The sequence below is a fragment of the Sycon ciliatum genome, chromosome 1, assembly GCF_964019385.1.
Source record: "Sycon ciliatum chromosome 1, ocSycCili1.1, whole genome shotgun sequence".
NCBI lineage: Eukaryota > Metazoa > Porifera > Calcarea > Leucosolenida > Sycettidae > Sycon > Sycon ciliatum.
In genome coordinates, this window is record NC_088643.1 from 71,118,705 (window position 1) to 71,137,144 (window position 18,440).

General features: G+C 46.4%; 1 protein-coding gene and 1 non-coding gene across 2 annotated transcripts; both read right to left on the minus strand.

Moving 5' to 3' along the window:
- Positions 1-758: 758 nt before the first annotated feature.
- On the minus strand, positions 759-17,786 carry LOC135805242 (diacylglycerol lipase-beta-like). The gene is made up of 13 exons (XM_065319254.1): positions 17,481-17,786; positions 15,030-15,460; positions 14,246-14,661; positions 13,691-13,774; positions 12,464-12,588; positions 10,141-10,276; positions 9,751-9,834; positions 9,410-9,484; positions 8,140-8,360; positions 7,289-7,357; positions 5,825-5,897; positions 2,263-2,609; positions 759-2,019 (listed from the first exon to the last, which is right to left on the minus strand). Exons 1-13 carry the CDS (start codon positions 17,573-17,575, stop codon positions 1,839-1,841), a joined length of 2,337 nt encoding a protein of 778 aa, XP_065175326.1. The 5' UTR covers positions 17,576-17,786; the 3' UTR covers positions 759-1,838.
- On the minus strand, positions 11,369-11,530 carry LOC135807793 (U1 spliceosomal RNA). Its single transcript, XR_010552049.1, has one exon. It is a non-coding gene; the product is annotated as a U1 spliceosomal RNA (small nuclear RNA).
- Positions 17,787-18,440: the final 654 nt, after the last annotated feature.

Genomic DNA, 18,440 nt, shown 5'->3' on the forward strand with positions numbered 1-18,440 from the left:
TTGACATGTTTCTTTCGTCTCAGTATTCTCGCTCGCATAGTACTCCACTTCTATGATAATATTGCCTATGCTGTTGCTCATTAGGATTTTGGCAAATTCTATCCTTCGCTTTCATATAACTGGGCCAGGAACCCGTTTGAACTTGCGAAGTAAAATAAAATCAATCAATCAATCAATCAATCAAGTCGACCTGGGCTGGAACTGACCTTCAACCCGGAAGGCATTTTCAAGTGGTTTTGATTGTTTTGTTTTCGAGTCTTCCAATCCTAACCTAACCCAAACCCTAGCCCTGACCCCAACATTGTGGCCCTAGTCCTAACCCTAACCCTAGCCCTGACCCCTTTGGCTCAGCATAGCAGGCCAGCCTCATCAACAACGGATGCGGGGAACTGCAGCATAGCCACGCAGGAAGACCAAGCACACAACACCTGGTCAGACTCACATCAACATTCCAACTCGAGTAGTAATGGAAATTTAGCTATGACAGCTAATCATCAGGCAACAGCAACAGCAATAACAACAACACCAACACCACCCCCAACACACAACAACAACAACAACACGTGAGAATAAAGATTTGAAACAACAACAACAACAACAACAACAACAACAACAACAACAACAACAACAACAACAACAACAACAACAACAACAACGACAGCAACAACAAAAAAACCAAAACAACAACAACAAAAACAGCACTAAACTGCTCTAGTGGCGGCGTCTGATGACTAGCCGAACAACCATGACACACTGAGTAACAATGACAATTTTGCAAACTTGTGAAAATGTGAATATGTTCTCGTGTCTGCAAAAAGATTGAAACTTTTACGTAAGAATGTGCAACAAACGGGCCAGCATCTGAAGCAAAAACAAGCCTTGAAAAGAAGAAGAAGAAGAAGACGACAACGCAGCATCGACGTTTCATGGACCTTGCCAGGCCAGGGAAGACTACACAGAGGATACTTTGAACATATGGTTTCCTATGGTTCCTAAGGTTTCCTATGGTTCCTAAGGTTTCCTATGGTTTCCAAAACACTAAGTATGTGTAAGTGCATAATGGCTGCAATGGAGTCGGTGAGGACTTCAATAAAAAGAGAATAAACATGACAGAAACACTAGACACATGCAGCAGTGCAGCAGTGCAGCAGTGCACCAAGTCAAGTGAAATACAACGGGGTGCCTGAGGTGCACAGAGTTGAATAGAAAAAAAAGAAAAGAAAAATTATCACATGTTCATGCACCTAGAAATCCAAGATAGCTCAAGGACAGGATAGGACAATGGTACAGCGAGTAGTCATTCTCCTGCAACACCGCCACCACCAGCAACAGTAAAAGAAATAAAAACCGGCAAAGTAAGCCCAGGGAAAGGAAGGCTTGCAAGACACTTGAACAGCAGCAGCAGCAATGGGGCCTACAAATATAAAATTGACTTTCAGGATAAACCAGACAGGCTGTGTGACCAACAACCTGAGATCCCAAGTAGGCCTATCAAGAACGGTAAAATAGTGTTCAGAATCTGTGAATTTGAGTTCTGGCGCCTTGCCCAAAACAATTAATTTGGTTTTGACGAAATAGTGTAAATAGAATTCTTCTGTTCGTAGCCACAAGAAGAACGTGAATAAGGAGGGTGGTGTGGAAAACAACCATACCTAGAGATAGTGTGTGAATAAGGGTGTAGTGTAGAAAGCAGCCACAGTGACAAGTAAAATCCCAGAGCCTCTAACAAGGATGCTAGCTGGGGGGGGGGGGGGGGGGTGGAAGAGCAAATGAGAGAACTCATCGCAAGCGCCACAAACACAACACGCGGCTGCAGCACATTGGCAGCGAGGCAAACTTCAGACGGCCTCCTGGCGCAGGTGCCGGCGCTGATAAAAGCTACCGTCGTACACCTGCTCCAGTGCAGCGTTGACATGGTTGGGCAGGTGATCTTTGATCATCTTGGAGCTAACGCGGACATTCTGGAGGCTGTTGAAGGGAATCCAGCGTAATGATCTGGACGGCTCACCAGAACAACAGCTATGAGCCAATAACAGCACACACACAAAAAAGGAGAAAAAACGTAGGTTAAACTGAACCCCACATATGAATGTCAGAAGGTACATGACTGTACACACACACACATACACACACACACACACACACACACACATACACACACACACACACACACACATACACACACACACACACACACACACACACACACACCACAGATAGGTATCAATATCTACAGTCATGTACATGTACATACAGACGTACCTGTTCTTAGCATCGCTATCCTCCACAACATGCAGCAGACGACCTGGTGGGTACATGGTATAGCGCGTGTAGAAGATTTCACGTCCACGGCGGGGACCCGTGCTTGCAACAGCACGACCACCATCTGCATCACTACTCGGCATTGGTGGTATGGTTGCTGCGACAAGACTCGCGCCAGGCTGACCTAACACAGGCTCAGGGCTTTCATCTTGGTCCCTGTAACTGCTCGATTCGAGACATGCGCTAGGGTAGGATGACGATGCTGCTTCGATGTCCACATCCAAGTGTTGACAACAGCAGAAGCAAGGTAGGAACGTTGAGCAGCATACCACACAGAGTATGTGAGGCTGAGCAAGCAAAGAAAGCAGAAACACCCAGCAATCTTTACGTACGGTACACCATGTCCTTAAACAACACACCAGTCGCACGTTGAACATCAACTTGATCAAGTCTTACATCACTCTGCATACTATCAAGAGTACATAACCAAGAGTGTGCAACTACTATCGTGAGCCGTGACAAGCTCGCTCATGGCTGAATTTTTTTATGATGTAATGTTTTTGGGAAAATTGCGACGAAGACATCCGAACTATGATGAAGTGCGTAGATGTTTTTCACAGTTGTACATGCGTAGTTCCGGGGTCAACGTAAAGTTGTGCCGTTTCGGCTCGTGTGAGTATACCGTAGACGGGTTTGAAGTTTTTTACATCTACGGTGAAAAGGTCAGTTATTTCGTTACTTTAATACTGAAACAAGAACATTTCCCTCCTTGTGTTATCATTGTTGTGTGCCATTAGTGGAGTAGTTTTTCCTGGTATTGTTCCCTTTTTCTAGTTATGGCCAGGTAAGCAAACATGAGGTGTTGGTTCTGAGTTTATTGAAAGTGCTCAAATATCAACAGACCTTTTGAGACGATGCCTAGTCAGTCGCGGACAGTGATTTTCTTCCCTAGAGTGCAGAAGTTTATCAGTTATCCCGGGAGCAGAATTCACGGAGATCGTTTCGCCAACCAGTGTAGCTCTGACATCGAACAGAACCCCGGTGTAAATCAGCAGACTAGTTGCAAAAAATGACAGTGACTTCTCCTTCGAGTGTCTACTGTAAAAGCCATTATTCTAACGGGGCGCATATATAACGATTTCCTAAAATTCACTGGTTTATGTGTACCAAAGGTAACGATTCTCACTCATTCTCAACGCTCAATAGCAACAGCATTGTATCGTTTTCTGTATAGCGATTTCTATTTTAACGACAGATTTCTCCTCGTTAACTCGTTAGAATTAGCACTTCGTTATAAATATGGCTTTTACAGTATCCGGTGGAACAGCGTACAATGGCAACTGCTATAGAAATTTGCAGCTGTTGGACACGCACATCGAGGATATGTTGCCAGAGTCAGGCCTGGAATTCTGCCCAGGGATTAAGGACCAGAAGACTACTCTACTTTCAGAAATTTTCGGTGCTCAATATTTTCGGTATGAGGGCAAAAGGCCAGGTTAGGTGAACAGAAATTTTCGGTGCAGAGAAGCAGTTCCCCATTGTATTATGTGCGTAAGTGTTTGTTCGGTGTATTGAAATTTTAGGTATGAAACAGATGCACCGAAAGTACCGAAAATAAAAGTACACCGAAAATTTGTGAAATTACAGTATTTTCTCCTCTGTGAGATTTGACTCCGGGCAGTTGAGACGCTGGATTTTCCCCTTTCAGCAAGTGGAATCTAAGGGTTGCACGATCATGCACAGAGTTCAGCGTGGCACTATGGGAGAAACGGCCTTGCCTATTGTCGCGTGTAACAGCTGCAAGCTTTTGAGGCGGCAGTTGCTTGTCCTCAAGAGCCGTGCTGAAAGGCGATCTGAAGCGGATAGAAAGGTACGAGTCAGCGCAGATTCAAATATACCAATAAAATTCCTGTCTCCAGCGAGCAATATAAAGCGACTAACCAGCATTCCTGAGCGAACTCGTCAACTCCATGATCGCATCGAAAGCCTAGAAAACCTGATGGTCGAGCTGAGTGAGCAACAATCTAAAGATATGTCCAAAATATGCAAATATGTGGACAAGAACCATCGCGAGGAGCTTGAGTTAGCAATTGCAGAAGCTGACCCAGACACGGATCAGGTCCTCATCAATACTTGGAAGGAGGACATTGCCCGAATATCGTTCTACAGCGATCAAGACAAGAACACCTGTGGCATTAAAGGCAATCGCTGGAGCTTGCTAACTTACAGGATGCCATTGGCTGTGTATTCGAGATCACCTGCTGCTGGGAATGAAGCCCTAAAAAGCTTCAAAGTACTGCAATTGCTGAGTGTGAGGTCGTTAAAGCACTTTACGTCTGGCCACCTAGACAAGCCTGGACGGTCGGAAGACACTGTTGCCTCCCAAATGGAAAGATACGAGCACTTCCAAAAGGAGCGAGTTGCTTCAGGGCACAAGAAGCCTCTCGGTGAGGGTGTGATGATCTTCGATGCGGTCAAAGTCATAGCCCGCGTCATGTGGAACTCGTCCAGTGAGGAAACTTATGGTCTGGCCATGACAGCGGATACGCTAACCAGCCTCCATGACATCTACAACATCTACACTTCAGACTGCACAGCCCGCACGGAGTATGTACTCCAGTTTGTTTGGAGGGATCTGACGCCACCATTTGACGTCATGGGCCAGTACTATTCTTTGCCCAGATCACTAGAAGGAAAGTTCACGTTGTCCTGTGTACTGGATACGATGCGGCTCTTCCATTCGTATGCATTTCACACCAATGCGTTGGTCTGTGACGGTGGGTCCACGACTATATCGTTCATCAAGGGAATGCTTAGCTGCCGCGGTGCCTTTGCTACATCTGTAGTAGATGGCACCAATAGCCACAACATCCCGCACTGCATCGACCACCCGTTGCGGCTTCGCCACGAACAATACTTCGTGATTTGCCCATCTCACATGCTGAAGAACATGATCAATGCGTTGTTTTCGTCGTCAGTCAAGGGCACCAATTCATCCATCGACAGGATGGGTACTCCTTTGGGCTGGTTATGTACTCTTGATAGTGCCTGTTACAACACATCAAGTGCTTTGGGAACAAAGCAGCTTCCTGGCATGATCCACAACACCCAGAACACTTCTGAAGAGGAGCGGTACCACAAATCACAGCTGCAGCCAAACTAGTGAGTCATGTACCAATCAATTTCCGGACAGGTCGCCATTTCGCCCTACTTACGCTCCATCAGCAGAGTTCAGAGGGACTGGACGAAGCGGAAAAGATGTATGCTTGCAGTAAATGTAGACAGCACATGCACACTGAGTTACACTGTACTTGCGTACCACCGTCATGATTAGAGCGTGACTTTTGTCTTTGGCTCATGTCCATAAAAAAATAGAGTGTGGCCTATAGAGCTGCCGCTCATCTATCACATTTCCACAAGGGGGAGACGTGTTGGTTCCAACACCACTCAACACCAATCAGCATCTGTACATGGTATCATGCTGCACGTTGCACATGCTATGCTGGTACTCACTGTACACCTATGGCACACAGTCATGCTGCCTGAACACTTCAAATCTCACCTTGGAGTGCGTCGTCTTCGTAAGGGCATCGATAATATCTACTCGCAAGTCTTCCAGTGCGGGGATACTCAGTCTGAGTTCAAGAAAGAAAAAGCACAAACACACATAGATTGACATTGAGGATTGGGATATTCTCAGATCGCTTCTGGTTGATCAAAATGCAGAATTTTAGACACAGTCTACTACTTGCATGAATGCCTATTAAAGACCTTACACAAGTTGTTATGTAGATAGGTTTCTACAATTGCACATCATGTAAGGTCTTGAATGCTGTACAGTAAGTCAACCCCGTTCAGCACGGTCAAACACACAGTATGGAAATGATTTTTGGCCAATGAACACACCATTTTGCATGTTGCTCTATTTTCCTCCGATCAAAAAGTTGTGGGGTCAGTTTCCCAAGACAACAGTCACAAACAGCTTTCTGCTTTGTCTCATTCTCCTAGCTCTTCTGCTTTGACTCATTCTCCTAGCTCTTCTGCTTTGTCTCATTCTCCTAGCTCTTCTGCTTTGTCTCATTCTCCTAGCTCTTCTGCTTTGTCTCATTCTCCTAGCTCTTCTGCTTTGTCTCATTCTCCTAGCTCTTCTGCTTTGTCTCATTCTCCTAGCTCTTCTGCTTTGTCTCATTCTCCTAGCTCTTCTGCTTTGTCTCATTCTCCTAGCTCTTCTGCTTTGTCTCATTCTCCTAGCTCTTCTGCTTTGTCTCATTCTCCTAGCTCTTCTGCTTTGTCTCATTCTCCTAGCTCTTCTGCTTTGTCTCATTCTCCTAGCTCTTCTGCTTTGTCTCATTCTCCTAGCTCTTCGTTTAGTCTACTAGGTACAGTATTTACAAACAGCTAAAGTCACACACACACACACATACACACGTGCACACACACACACACACACACACACACACACACACACACACATGTGCACAGACACACGTGCACACACACGCGCACACACACACACACACACACGTGCACACACACACACACGTGCACAGACACACGTGCACAGACACCTTTGACCTTGACGCCCATCGCTGGAGGCGATGATAGCAATGCAACGGCAGAAGCCATAGCAACTTGTGCTGGGATTGCACCATTCAACAGCTTGCACGGCTGAAGAATTGACCGTCACTATTCAGCCTGGTCTACACCATACGGCTATTTGAAGTGATTTTTTTCTGGCCAGTGAATCCCTATTTTTGGTCTTTTCATTTTTTTTCCCGCACACACATCACACCACATACTCCGGCATGCACTGGCTGTTGGTAACCACCCAGGAGAATGAAAGAAAAGTCAGGAAGAGTCTGAGAAAGAGAAGAAAGACGTGTGTGACCAAAATCGTCGGGAATCGAACCCGCAACCTATCGATTGGAAATCGCTGCACATACCACTGCACCATATGGGACACACACCATCATCGACACGTGCACACACACATACACACACATACACACATGCAGATTGTACCCACCGAGGCACCACATCGTCACCAAGAATCACCGACACGGTGAACTCGCTCGAGAAGAGCGAACACTCCTTGCTGCAAACACACACAAAATGTAATAATATAACAACACAGGCGGCTAACACACGGACACGAGGCATACGTCACACTGCAACACTAGCAGTTTGCATTCAGCAAGAAAAGAAAAATAGATGCAAGATACAAACTCCACCTGTAATAAGTGCGTGTGCATGTAGTACGCTTTCAGAGAGCTGCACTACTCGTAGTTGCCTTACACAAGACCTCCTGGAAGATTTGGGCAACATATACACCACATTTTTCGCTGATACTTTGATTCCCTGTAGGGAAAAGTAAAGTACAGCGAGAGTGCCCACCAGCTGGGCAGGGCTTCTTTGTGCTTCCAGGTTGTATATTTGGAGGTGGGGCGGATGAGCAAGTCTGTAGGCCATGCGATATGTACATTGTAAACATGGCATGGCGTGCAGTCAATTCACACTCACTTCACCTTTCGAGTGACAATGAGGTCCGCACAAACAGTGAGGTGGTCCTGGGCCATGCGTGACCCTAGTACACCCGGGTTTTTACATCGTAACTTTTCGCAAGAACCTAGACACACCCGGCCATACGATTTTCCGTTCACAGGCTGTAAATCAAGATGGGACGCTCCCGTGAGACGGAGCGCTCCTGTTAACGGTACACGTATGCTAGACAGCATGTACTACGAAGTATGTGTAGTGCAACGACTCATAACAAGTGCCTTGCCGGTCTGTGATAAGTATACATGTACATGGCTGCAGCGGCTGGCTTGTGTGACAGTGTGCACTAAGTGCTGCATGGTAGAGAGGCGCTACACGTACTTGAGAAGGGCGCCGGGAGGTGAGTATGCATAACAGCGAAGAGATGGGTATTCGGCCCGGTACAGCACGGAAAGGACGGATGCCACGCCGGCACCCAGGGAGTGACCGACGAAGACCAGATCGTAGTTCATCCCGCGACGCGACGCCCGCTGAAAGGCAGTTTCGAGCAAGCGCATCTGCTGCATCCGCCTGCGGATCCGCATGGCGCTTTCCAGCATTCCCTGCAAGATGTAGGCATATACACAGCACACAGAATATCTAGTATGACGGAACTTTGTCATCCTTGCCACGTGAAAACGACGGACACACGCACATACCCCCCCCCCCTACATACACATACACTTACTTGTACTAACTTGCTCACTGCCATGACTGGTCACATGAGTGTCACCCGAAGAGGGGTGAGAGATTCAAAAGGAATCTTGGAAAGATGACTCAATTGGCTATTGAACCGCCCAACGCACACACGCACACATACACACGCACACATACACACACACACACACACACACACACACACACACACACACACACACACACACACACACACACACACACACACACACACACTAGACCCTAGACACACATCGCGAGGCACAGGCGATGATAGCGACGTTACAGTAGAAGCCATCACAACTTGTGCCGCGATTACACCATTCAAAAGCACGCAAGGCCGAAGATTTGATTGCCACAATTTAGTATGGTAGTGCTCATCTCCTGTCCATCGCCACCTTTGCCTCCGCAACCCAAGCCAAGTATACAACTCAGGTCAGGTACTCAACCCAGGTAAGGTACCCTAACCAAGTGAAGTATCCAACTCAGGTAAGGTACCCAACCCAAGTATCAAACTCAGGTCAGGTACCCAACCCCGATGGGTTGGTCTACTGGGAGTGGTAATAAATTGCTAGTAATAATCTTCACCCAAACTTGGAATCAAACCCGTAACCTAATCTTTGGAAGGCCAATGTGCACACATGTTGAACAAGGAAATATAAACATCCATTGGTTTGAGGGAAAGAAGCAACCAAAACAATAGTCACATACAAAAAATGATGCTTGTAGCTACATCCAAAGACAGAGCAAGAGCGTGTGAATGTGGGGAGCTTGTACAGACATATCTAATGAAGAAACTCAACAAGTATGGATGTAGCTGGATTGATGGTAGTCTTTGTCAGTAGATAATTAGCCACAGTCAGGTTTGAGAGGCATACAGAGCAGCAGTGCAACAAACACAATTCTGCTGCTGCCAGAGATACCAACAAGAACTTACATCGTGCGCCATAAACTCAGGGTGACCATCCACACCCATTGCCCGGGGTGCGGCACGCATGTCAGCCAGGGCATCCTGTAAGGAAGAAAGCAGCAACACGGGATGGCCATCATGCGCGACCACATTGTTGTTTAACCACCGCTAGTTCAACAGGACTCCAGCACAATGCAGACAGGCCGGCAGCAAGCAAATACACACGCACAAAAGATGGCCTATGTGTGCTGACATTTAGTACTGGCATTTCACAGCTCTATATGGAAGTATATGCTCTGAGACGAATACACACACACCGTACACTGCTGACAACACCATGCCCGTGCTGCATGCATACATGTACATACCTTGAGAGACATTGTGCCACGAATACTGACCACAACAGCATCGTGAGAATGATCAACAGCAACGAAGAAGGGCAGCTGCATCAGCTGCACAAGGTTCACAAGATGAAAAAGGCAAGGTCAGTCATTCTGCTGTGCATAATGTGCTCTGACATTAGGGTTGACATCGAGACAGAAATGTAGCCTGTACCCCATCACACTACCAAGCAGTGCTCGTGTGGCTGAACAATGCATGCATGCTCTGAATCACTGTCTCTATGTTCACCTCCTAACAACACAAACAACAACTTAGTGCGGACTCTTACTCGGAATAATGATTCTAGGTAAAGAATTCCCTTGAGAAGAAAATCAACTGCATTTCAGTACACATATCCACTGGGCACAGAACCGTACCTCAGCATCAAATGTAGCATAGATGATGTCATCATACTGAATGCCTGTCCAGCTAAGTATAGCAGCAGTGTTACAGTGAGAGCCAGGACAATCCTTGTCCACAATGGCCTCGCGTGACTGACACTCCACGCAGCATCTGCCAAATCCACACACACACACACACGCACACACACACACACACACACACACACACACACACACACACACACACACGCACGCACACACACGCACACACACACACACACACACACACACACACACACACACGCGCACACTGCGTTGAATAATGACCAATAGGCAATAGAGACAGTGGGAAATTCTAAACATAGTACAAGTAGTGTATTTGTGCAATCCTGTCATAACTTTGCTAGTCATGAAATTTAGGTTACACCAAAGCTAAACCACCGGTATATACCTTATGCACGTTGTACAGATGTACGAAGTTCTGTACTAAGACCGTATGTTTGTACAGACCCGGTTGGGTGTTCATTGTGTGCTATGCATGCGCATTTGACCAATTTTAGCCTCATAAATTCATAATTAATGGCAAACAATCGCTTTTCCAGCTTCTTCACTTTGGTTAGAACTATTGACTAGCTAGATCTTTGTCAGAAAAAAGTTTTCGTATAAAATGCCTTCAGGGCCCATTTCTTAGTGGAAATAGTAGAAAACACAATAGAGTCCTGCACATTCAACACACAACTCGTGCATCTGTACAACGTGCATAAGGCTTATTAGCTTCCTGCAGTCATAGACTGCCACGACGAGAGAAGGTACTGTGTCTGAATGTGAAGTGGCTGCAATGGTGCATCTGAGTCTGAAGAAAGTGTTTACCGGTATCTTGTTTTGCACTGATAAGTGCTTCTGATCTGACGATGTTGGTGATAGATGACAAGACCAGACAGATTCTTTTTCTGAAAACCTCCGGGTTACAACGTTGAAGAGCTAGTAGAACAAGAAGTTCATTATTTTTATCGAGGCCAGAGCAAGCAGAACATGTTCTATTCGGGCCGACCCAGAACAGGTTGAGTCCCAACCAAACGCATCCTTGGTTAGAAATATAGACAATGCCTGGGGCCTGGCATGGGCGATCACCGGCAAGCACAGTTCATATACCACTTTTGCTCAAAATTGTAAGAGGAGGCACACCTGGACCCAACATGTGGGGACATGCAAACCAACCCTAACTTACAACTGCAGCTGGATTCCCTTCTTTTTTTTAATTATTCAGGGGCTGCGCGAACGCAAACCCCTCTACCAGAAATTGCGCACCCGACTTTCCCACGTTTGGGGAAATCGCAGGCTTCAGCCCCAACTGACTGCAATGGAGGGGCCTCGACCTGAGGGAGCCGCCTGGTTGATCACGGCGTCCCCTGTACAAGGTAAGTATGAAGTTAACAATTGCAGTACAAGGGTATTCATACAGAAACTGCTGTAAGTGGAGATAGTGGCTAAACACGTTTCCATGGGAACAGGTATCGGTGCAGGGATACTAAATCTGAAATCAAATTTAGTACCACACACCTTATGGAACCCAATGAATTCATTGACAATATGGCGCTACATTAGAATCTCAAAAATTGTTCGGGATGACTGAGCGTTGCCATGTCAACACAAGAGCCGGGATACCCACAATACCAAAAAAACAGAGCTAAAACGAAGCCGTTTTACATTGAAAAATTGAACTTATCTGAATCTCACGAAAAACTCGTCCACAAAATCCAATACAATTTACATCATGCAATCAATACACAATTACTACTGTCGCCACTTGTTTCCATGGTAACAGTGATGAAGATGGGCCTGGAAAACTTCAAGATCTTCGAAAAGCTGATGCAATCGCAAATTTGCAGCACGCAGCACCAGTACACGTAATTGATTTCACCAAGGGTCGATAATCTCGATATACTAGGATTGGTTTGCCAATCAATACTTCGTGCCCATAAGTGAATCCGCTGACTCACCACCATGAGTCATGACACCATTTTACAAAACCTCTATGCGCCCCAGAGAATGCAACTCTGATCGGCAAGCTATAGGTGCTGGTACTGATATACATGACATGAATCTTTAGTCTTCACCCCCAATAGCTCCACATAGAGCTACCTACATGTACACTATTAGAATACCCAATAGCTACGCGTACACTTAGACACTTAGATACATGTACAGTGCTGCTCAATGAAATCCAGTCGCGGCATCACTCAAGTTTCCACCTTGCATCATTTCGCAGCCCAGTGTTCGCAGGTCTATGGCTGCGCAACGCCCGGCGTGTACTTGAGTGACGCGACTGGATTTCATTGAGCAACACTGTATATCTTACTGGCAGTATGGCAATAGTCTGCAGCAGCCCGTCAGAAGTCTCTCATATATAAACAATGGCCAGCCGTAAGGACCCATGGCAAACTTCATGAAGTGGACCACCGGTTCATAGGCCTCTCTGTTGGCCTGCCAACAGCAACAACAACAAAGATCTCTTAGTCTTATAGGCCACCATCGGAAACAATAGCAATATAGAATTTGCGAAAAGAATCGGGAGTCCTTGCAACAGAGAAAAAAAAGAGTGGGAAGAACTAAGAGTTGGGTTGCCTGAGAGGGTTTTCTGAAGCCGAGGATGGCACAACACGCCCACTGTATGGAACATAAAAATACAGGCATGTACTAGTAACATTAATCATTCCTCGGAGACTGAAAGGAATAGGCAATGGAGAATGGAGTTTCCATTGTTCTTCTTCATTTGATTTCACCTGTATTTCACCTGATGATAAGGCTTGAAAGCATACTAGTGAAAACTATCAAGATGTTGTTGAAGAGCCTGAAGGGTGTCCTCCTTCTTAGTACTATAGTAATCAAAAACGATTCACCCACTATAGTAATCATTCAGTATAAGTAATTTAGTAATCATTCAGTATACTGTATAGCAGGAAATTTTCGGACGGAAATATTTTCGGACAACGCCGAATTTCGACCTTTCGTACGGATTTTATTTTCGTACAGTGCTGCATGCTAAATGCACATGTTCGCAAGCAGTACCTATGTACAGTGTACATAAAGTCACATGAACAAATTTTAGTACGGAATTAATTTTAGTACAAAAAGGCCGTGTACGAAATCGTACGAAAATATATTCCGTCGGAAAAATTCCTGCTATACAGTAAGTAATTTAGTAATCATTCAGTGTTAGTAATCATTCCAGCTACATTACCACCTGATGACTAATTACAGTGATGCTCAATGAAATCCAACCAAGCCAGTCAATGCCATGCCGGGCGCTGTGCAGCCCCATAGACCTGTGGACACTGGAATGGAGAGCTGGTGCAGAGCCCATACTTGACTCACACGATCGGATTCCATTGAGCGGCACTGTAGTACGCATAGAGTGGAGTCTGTGTGCTCTGAAAAAGGAACTTGTATACATGTACATAGGTAGGCTGAGTCAATCCCAGCACATGGGTGGTGATCATGCGTAGCACATGCACAGCCATCATCCACGGGAGAGAAACAAAACGAAACAAAGCAGCGCAGCGTGGGGCAAGATGAAACTACTGACCTGTTCGCTCAGTGACACGATACCCATGGTGCTGGCTGAAAACGTCTTTGCACCATCATTGCCTATGTGACCCCAGGCAAGGCACTGATAGAACACAGGAGCACACAGCCAACAGAAAAAGACAAACACATGAACATAAGCAAACAAGCATGCACATATAATAGGAGATCAGGCCACCTGCCTGCTGCACTGCTCTATTCTCTACCGAAACTCAACACAAGTTGAAGAAAAATTCCCCGCGAAGTCCAAAACTTGAATAGTATGCACACGTTAGCACCAAGCCTACACCGTGTACCATGTAATGCTGCTGCGTGCATGGTTCTAGGCCGAATCCATGTGCAAATAGGGACAAGATCAGAGAAACCACTCCAGCAAGCACGTACACATTGGCCATTTAAAATGCTATTGCCTTGGCAATGGAACAGCTGGCTAACTGATCACGTACTGGTATAACACAAGCAGGTATTGCACACACAAGACAATGTCAATTTCAAATCCAACACGGTTACACTACAGCACTACTGTACAATGGTTTTACATTCACAAAGCACATACCGGTCCATACTCAGTGACACATTGCTGCTCCTGTCCAATTGGCACTACGCGCGTGTCTCCATTATCATCAACACCCGCTGCACCCGTCGCAGCAGCAGAAGGGGGTACTGAGACAGCACTAGCCAGGCAGGTCTCATTACTTTGCCAGTCTCTGCGTAGCCTCAGCTGCTGCACCTCAGCAACGAGCAGCATGCCCGCCGCTATGTCCGTGGGAACAATGTCCACTTGGGAGCTGAAGAATGATGCAAAGATCTGGGATACTTCCAGCAAGGTCGTGCGGTACTCCGGATCAGATTTCTTACTGCCGCGAAAGCACATGCAACAGCACAGGTCGCAGCGTCTTTCCCACATCTCCTCATGCCTATGCCTAGCTGAACCTGTTAACTGACAGTCTTCGTCGAAGCTATGACCAGCATCTAAGAGGCAAGAACAGATACGCATGTTCGCACACGTACACACACTGACTGCATGTATTAGGATATTCAACCGATACGCGATTAAAGAGCATACCAGTACCCTTGCGAGCATACACACTCTTTTTCCATCAACCACCACACCACAACTGCGCTCTCCAATCGCTCTCTGCACTCTCCAGCCGAATGCTGCTGCTGCTGACCCTGGTTGAATGCATACTACACATTCACGGTAGAAAAGCACAACATGGAGTATGATTACAGAGTAAACTAGGTCTCTGAAGGAGCATGGCAGAGAAGAGAGCAGGCAGTAGCTGTAAATCGTAATCCATGCAGTGAGAGATAGCACACAGAGCACAACATCCACCTACCGCTGACATCCGCGGACGGCACTTTGGACGATCCCAGCCAGTCGATCACGCCCAGGCCCAGGAAGGCGAGGACGGAGAACAGTACCCAGGCGGAGGTGACGGCCACTCGCACCATGGTCAGGTCTCGCTCGGGACACGGCGCCCCGTGCAGGTCCGGCCGCCACGCCCAGATCGTGCCCAGCACCAGCCAGGCGAGCTCGGGAAACGCCATGACAATGCGCGCCACCAGCAGGCCGGGGACGGCGCGCCTCGCCGCCGTGTTGGAGATGGAGCCGCGACTACTGTGGTACGCTATCGCCATATCCAGCAGTCCCACCACGCTGGTAAGCACCAACGCACCATACAGGTAAACGTCGAGGATGTGTCCCGAGTTCGCACAATCATCCTTCTCTTTCTGATAGAAGTTAATAACCACTGCCGTCAGTATCAGCCTGATGAGTTTTAAAACACCAGAAACAACAACGCCATGAGAAACAATAAAATAATCACTTCAAAAAGTAGCAAATAAGTGGCGTGCTCCGCTGTGTGAGGAGTGCTACAATTAAATATAGTATTTAATGCATGTATATGTGTTGTGGGGTGCCTTTCAAGAGTATAGACCTCTATCAAATAATTCAAATTCGGTTTGAGCTTTTTGAGAAATTTCTTCGGGATATTGCTCAGGCAAATTCACCAATTATTCTCATATTGATTTCTAGGCGATTAGATAACAAACGCCGAATTTCAGAAATTTTACGCACAAAATGATAACAGATTTTAAGTGGTGTATAAACATGACATTGTAGATGCTGGCTTAACGTTTCTTTGAAACCAGAGGTTCACACTTTTGAAACGCACTAAAACACTCCATGTTTGTTAGTTGGTTCCCGTAGTCAGGTTGCCGGAAGCAGAAGTCGGGCTTTTGTTCCTCTAGTCGAGGTAGTTCAGTGGTGACTCTTATGTCAAAGTCGAAGGCAGCCACGTAAAGTTAGCCTCTTTCACCACTGGTCAGAAAGAGAACACCAACACCGAACCACCCAACTTGTACTTTACTTGAGAGTGCGAATGTGGCAGAGAAGTCGGTCACAACATACCGGTATGCATGCAGTAGAGTGGCAATAGACATCTCTCTCTCTCTCTCTCTCTCTCTCTCTCTCTCTCTCTCTCTCTCTCTCTCTCTCTCTCCCTCTCTCTCTCTCTCTCTCTCTCTCTCTCTCTCTCTCCCCCTCCCTACTGCTGCATGCCAGCAAGTACCCATGAGCACACATTACTTTATTCCTTCGTATTGTCAGTGCAGAGTACGCAATCAATCGATTTTCGTGTACACTTCTATCTCTCCTATCCCAAAGTCACACACGCTATGCGCATTTCAATTTATCGGGCCAGGCAGCATTTCATTCTCTGTTGTCATGCAAAGGGGGAGAAATGAGAAAGAGAGAACAGTGGAGAAAGTCGCATTCTTTAACGAAAATCAGGCCAAAATTGCTCTCTGCCGCCCATACCCCTCCCCGAAAATTCACCATTCATAAACTGAAATATGACATTATGATTGTCTGTCTCTGAAAGAGGGTTTACAAGACTTGCAGCTTACAATCTCCATACATGGCAACCGTCCAGGGTTTCCCGGGACAGTCCAGGGAACAGGGTGTTTGTCCCGGGGTCCAGGGATGTCCTGTGAAAGTCCCGGGATTGAGATGGAACATTTGAAATCGATGTTTTTCTCATTTTTAAGACGATTTTTCAGTGTTTCCTCAAATTAGATCCGTTGTAAGTACGTAGTAGACACAGGGCGAGTGCTCGTGCCCACAAGTGGAACTCGTTCGAGAGTAGAAATCTACTTGCAGCTTGGCATTGGACTCCAGAGTTCGTCCTCATGTTTCTCCTACATGTACGTGTAGTCGAAAGAGGAAGTTGTCAATTGTGACCTAGACGGTACCGGTTGTCAATTTTTTTACTTGCTCAATGCAATAACATCCTTTTTTCTTGAGCAGCAGTCATGAAAAATACATCTGCTTATGATGATGGATGCGCTACAAAAATTGGTGTCCAGGGAAAACGGTTAAAATCAAAGGAATTCAGCCTCGTTGTCCAGGGAACTCAAGCCTCCAGATTGGCATGTATGAGTCTCACTGGTGCAAGTTTGACCCAGAAGGATCAGTGCGCCAAGTGACCAGAACATCGGCTATGTTACAAGCTTTGCTGTGAATGATGGTCACTTGGCCCTCAGCAAAAGTGCAATCTACTCGATCAAGCCAATCAAGACTGCTTTGCAGAACGAACAGCACACCGCATGCCTGTACCTGTGTGTACTAATTATTCAGCACGAAATGCCTGAAAATGGTACAAATATGTTATCAATTTCGATTCTCCTTACTCGGAACATGTTCAATCACGGGCCAATTTCTCTTAGTAAATCATGCCATTTACACCACTGACATGCCGCCAAAAGCCATTATAAGTGGACATACGTACCAGACAAGTCTCAAGAACACTGAGAACACTCCTGGAAAGAAGAAATCATCTGTCGACACATGCAATCGGCGTCCACACGCCTTGATGGCAGGCATGGTCGTGCTCCAGGCGCCACACTGACCCTGCTACGGCGAGGTCACATCTCTTCTGTTTCTGATGCCTTGCAAGAGGTTATGAAAGGGGAACCATGATGCCGTGACGGAATTTATTACACGGAAGGTACTAAAGTAAAGGCAAGACTGGCCGGCGATGGCCGGATTGCATGGATATCATCGAGGAACAACAGCCTGAACAGGGTTTGAAAAATGAAAATCCTGAATGCGAACAGCAAAACTGTTACTTGCCAAAAGGGGACTTCCCATGGGCCAGTGCTGTATGTGATGCATGCATGCCTCTCATGTTTCATGATTCTACGTCATCACATTTTTTAGGGAGGCGGTGCTAGCTGCTGCGCTGTGCCTGTGGACGTGGCATGTTGCAGTTGCTGCGCTAGCCGCTAAAACCAGGCCTTGTACATGTACATGTATTTGCAAAAACCGGCAACAACCCAAGCCCAAGGTCAGGGTAAAACATCCATTCCTACTATTGACTATTGTCTTTTGTAAATTGTAGTGAGTGACTCAGATCTTGCTTCCAGGCTGTTCCAGCCCTATATTCTAAATCAGTCCCCGGCAATTACGGCCGCCGGCCGGTCAATGATTATGTTATCGCGCCTTCATCGGTTTGAAGCAGATCGTTGATTGATTTGTGGGCCATCCAGCATTATTGATATTTTTTCACACACTGTGACACAGCTACAGCTGAAACTGGTTTGGACCCACCCACAAATGGAAACATGTTAGTTTCACGGAAACGCCTACCGGCATGTATACGGACTACACACGGCATGTACATGTAGGTATACAGGCAATGAGTGCAACAAGTATTTGCCGGGTTATCAAGTCAAAGGGTCCCTCCCGC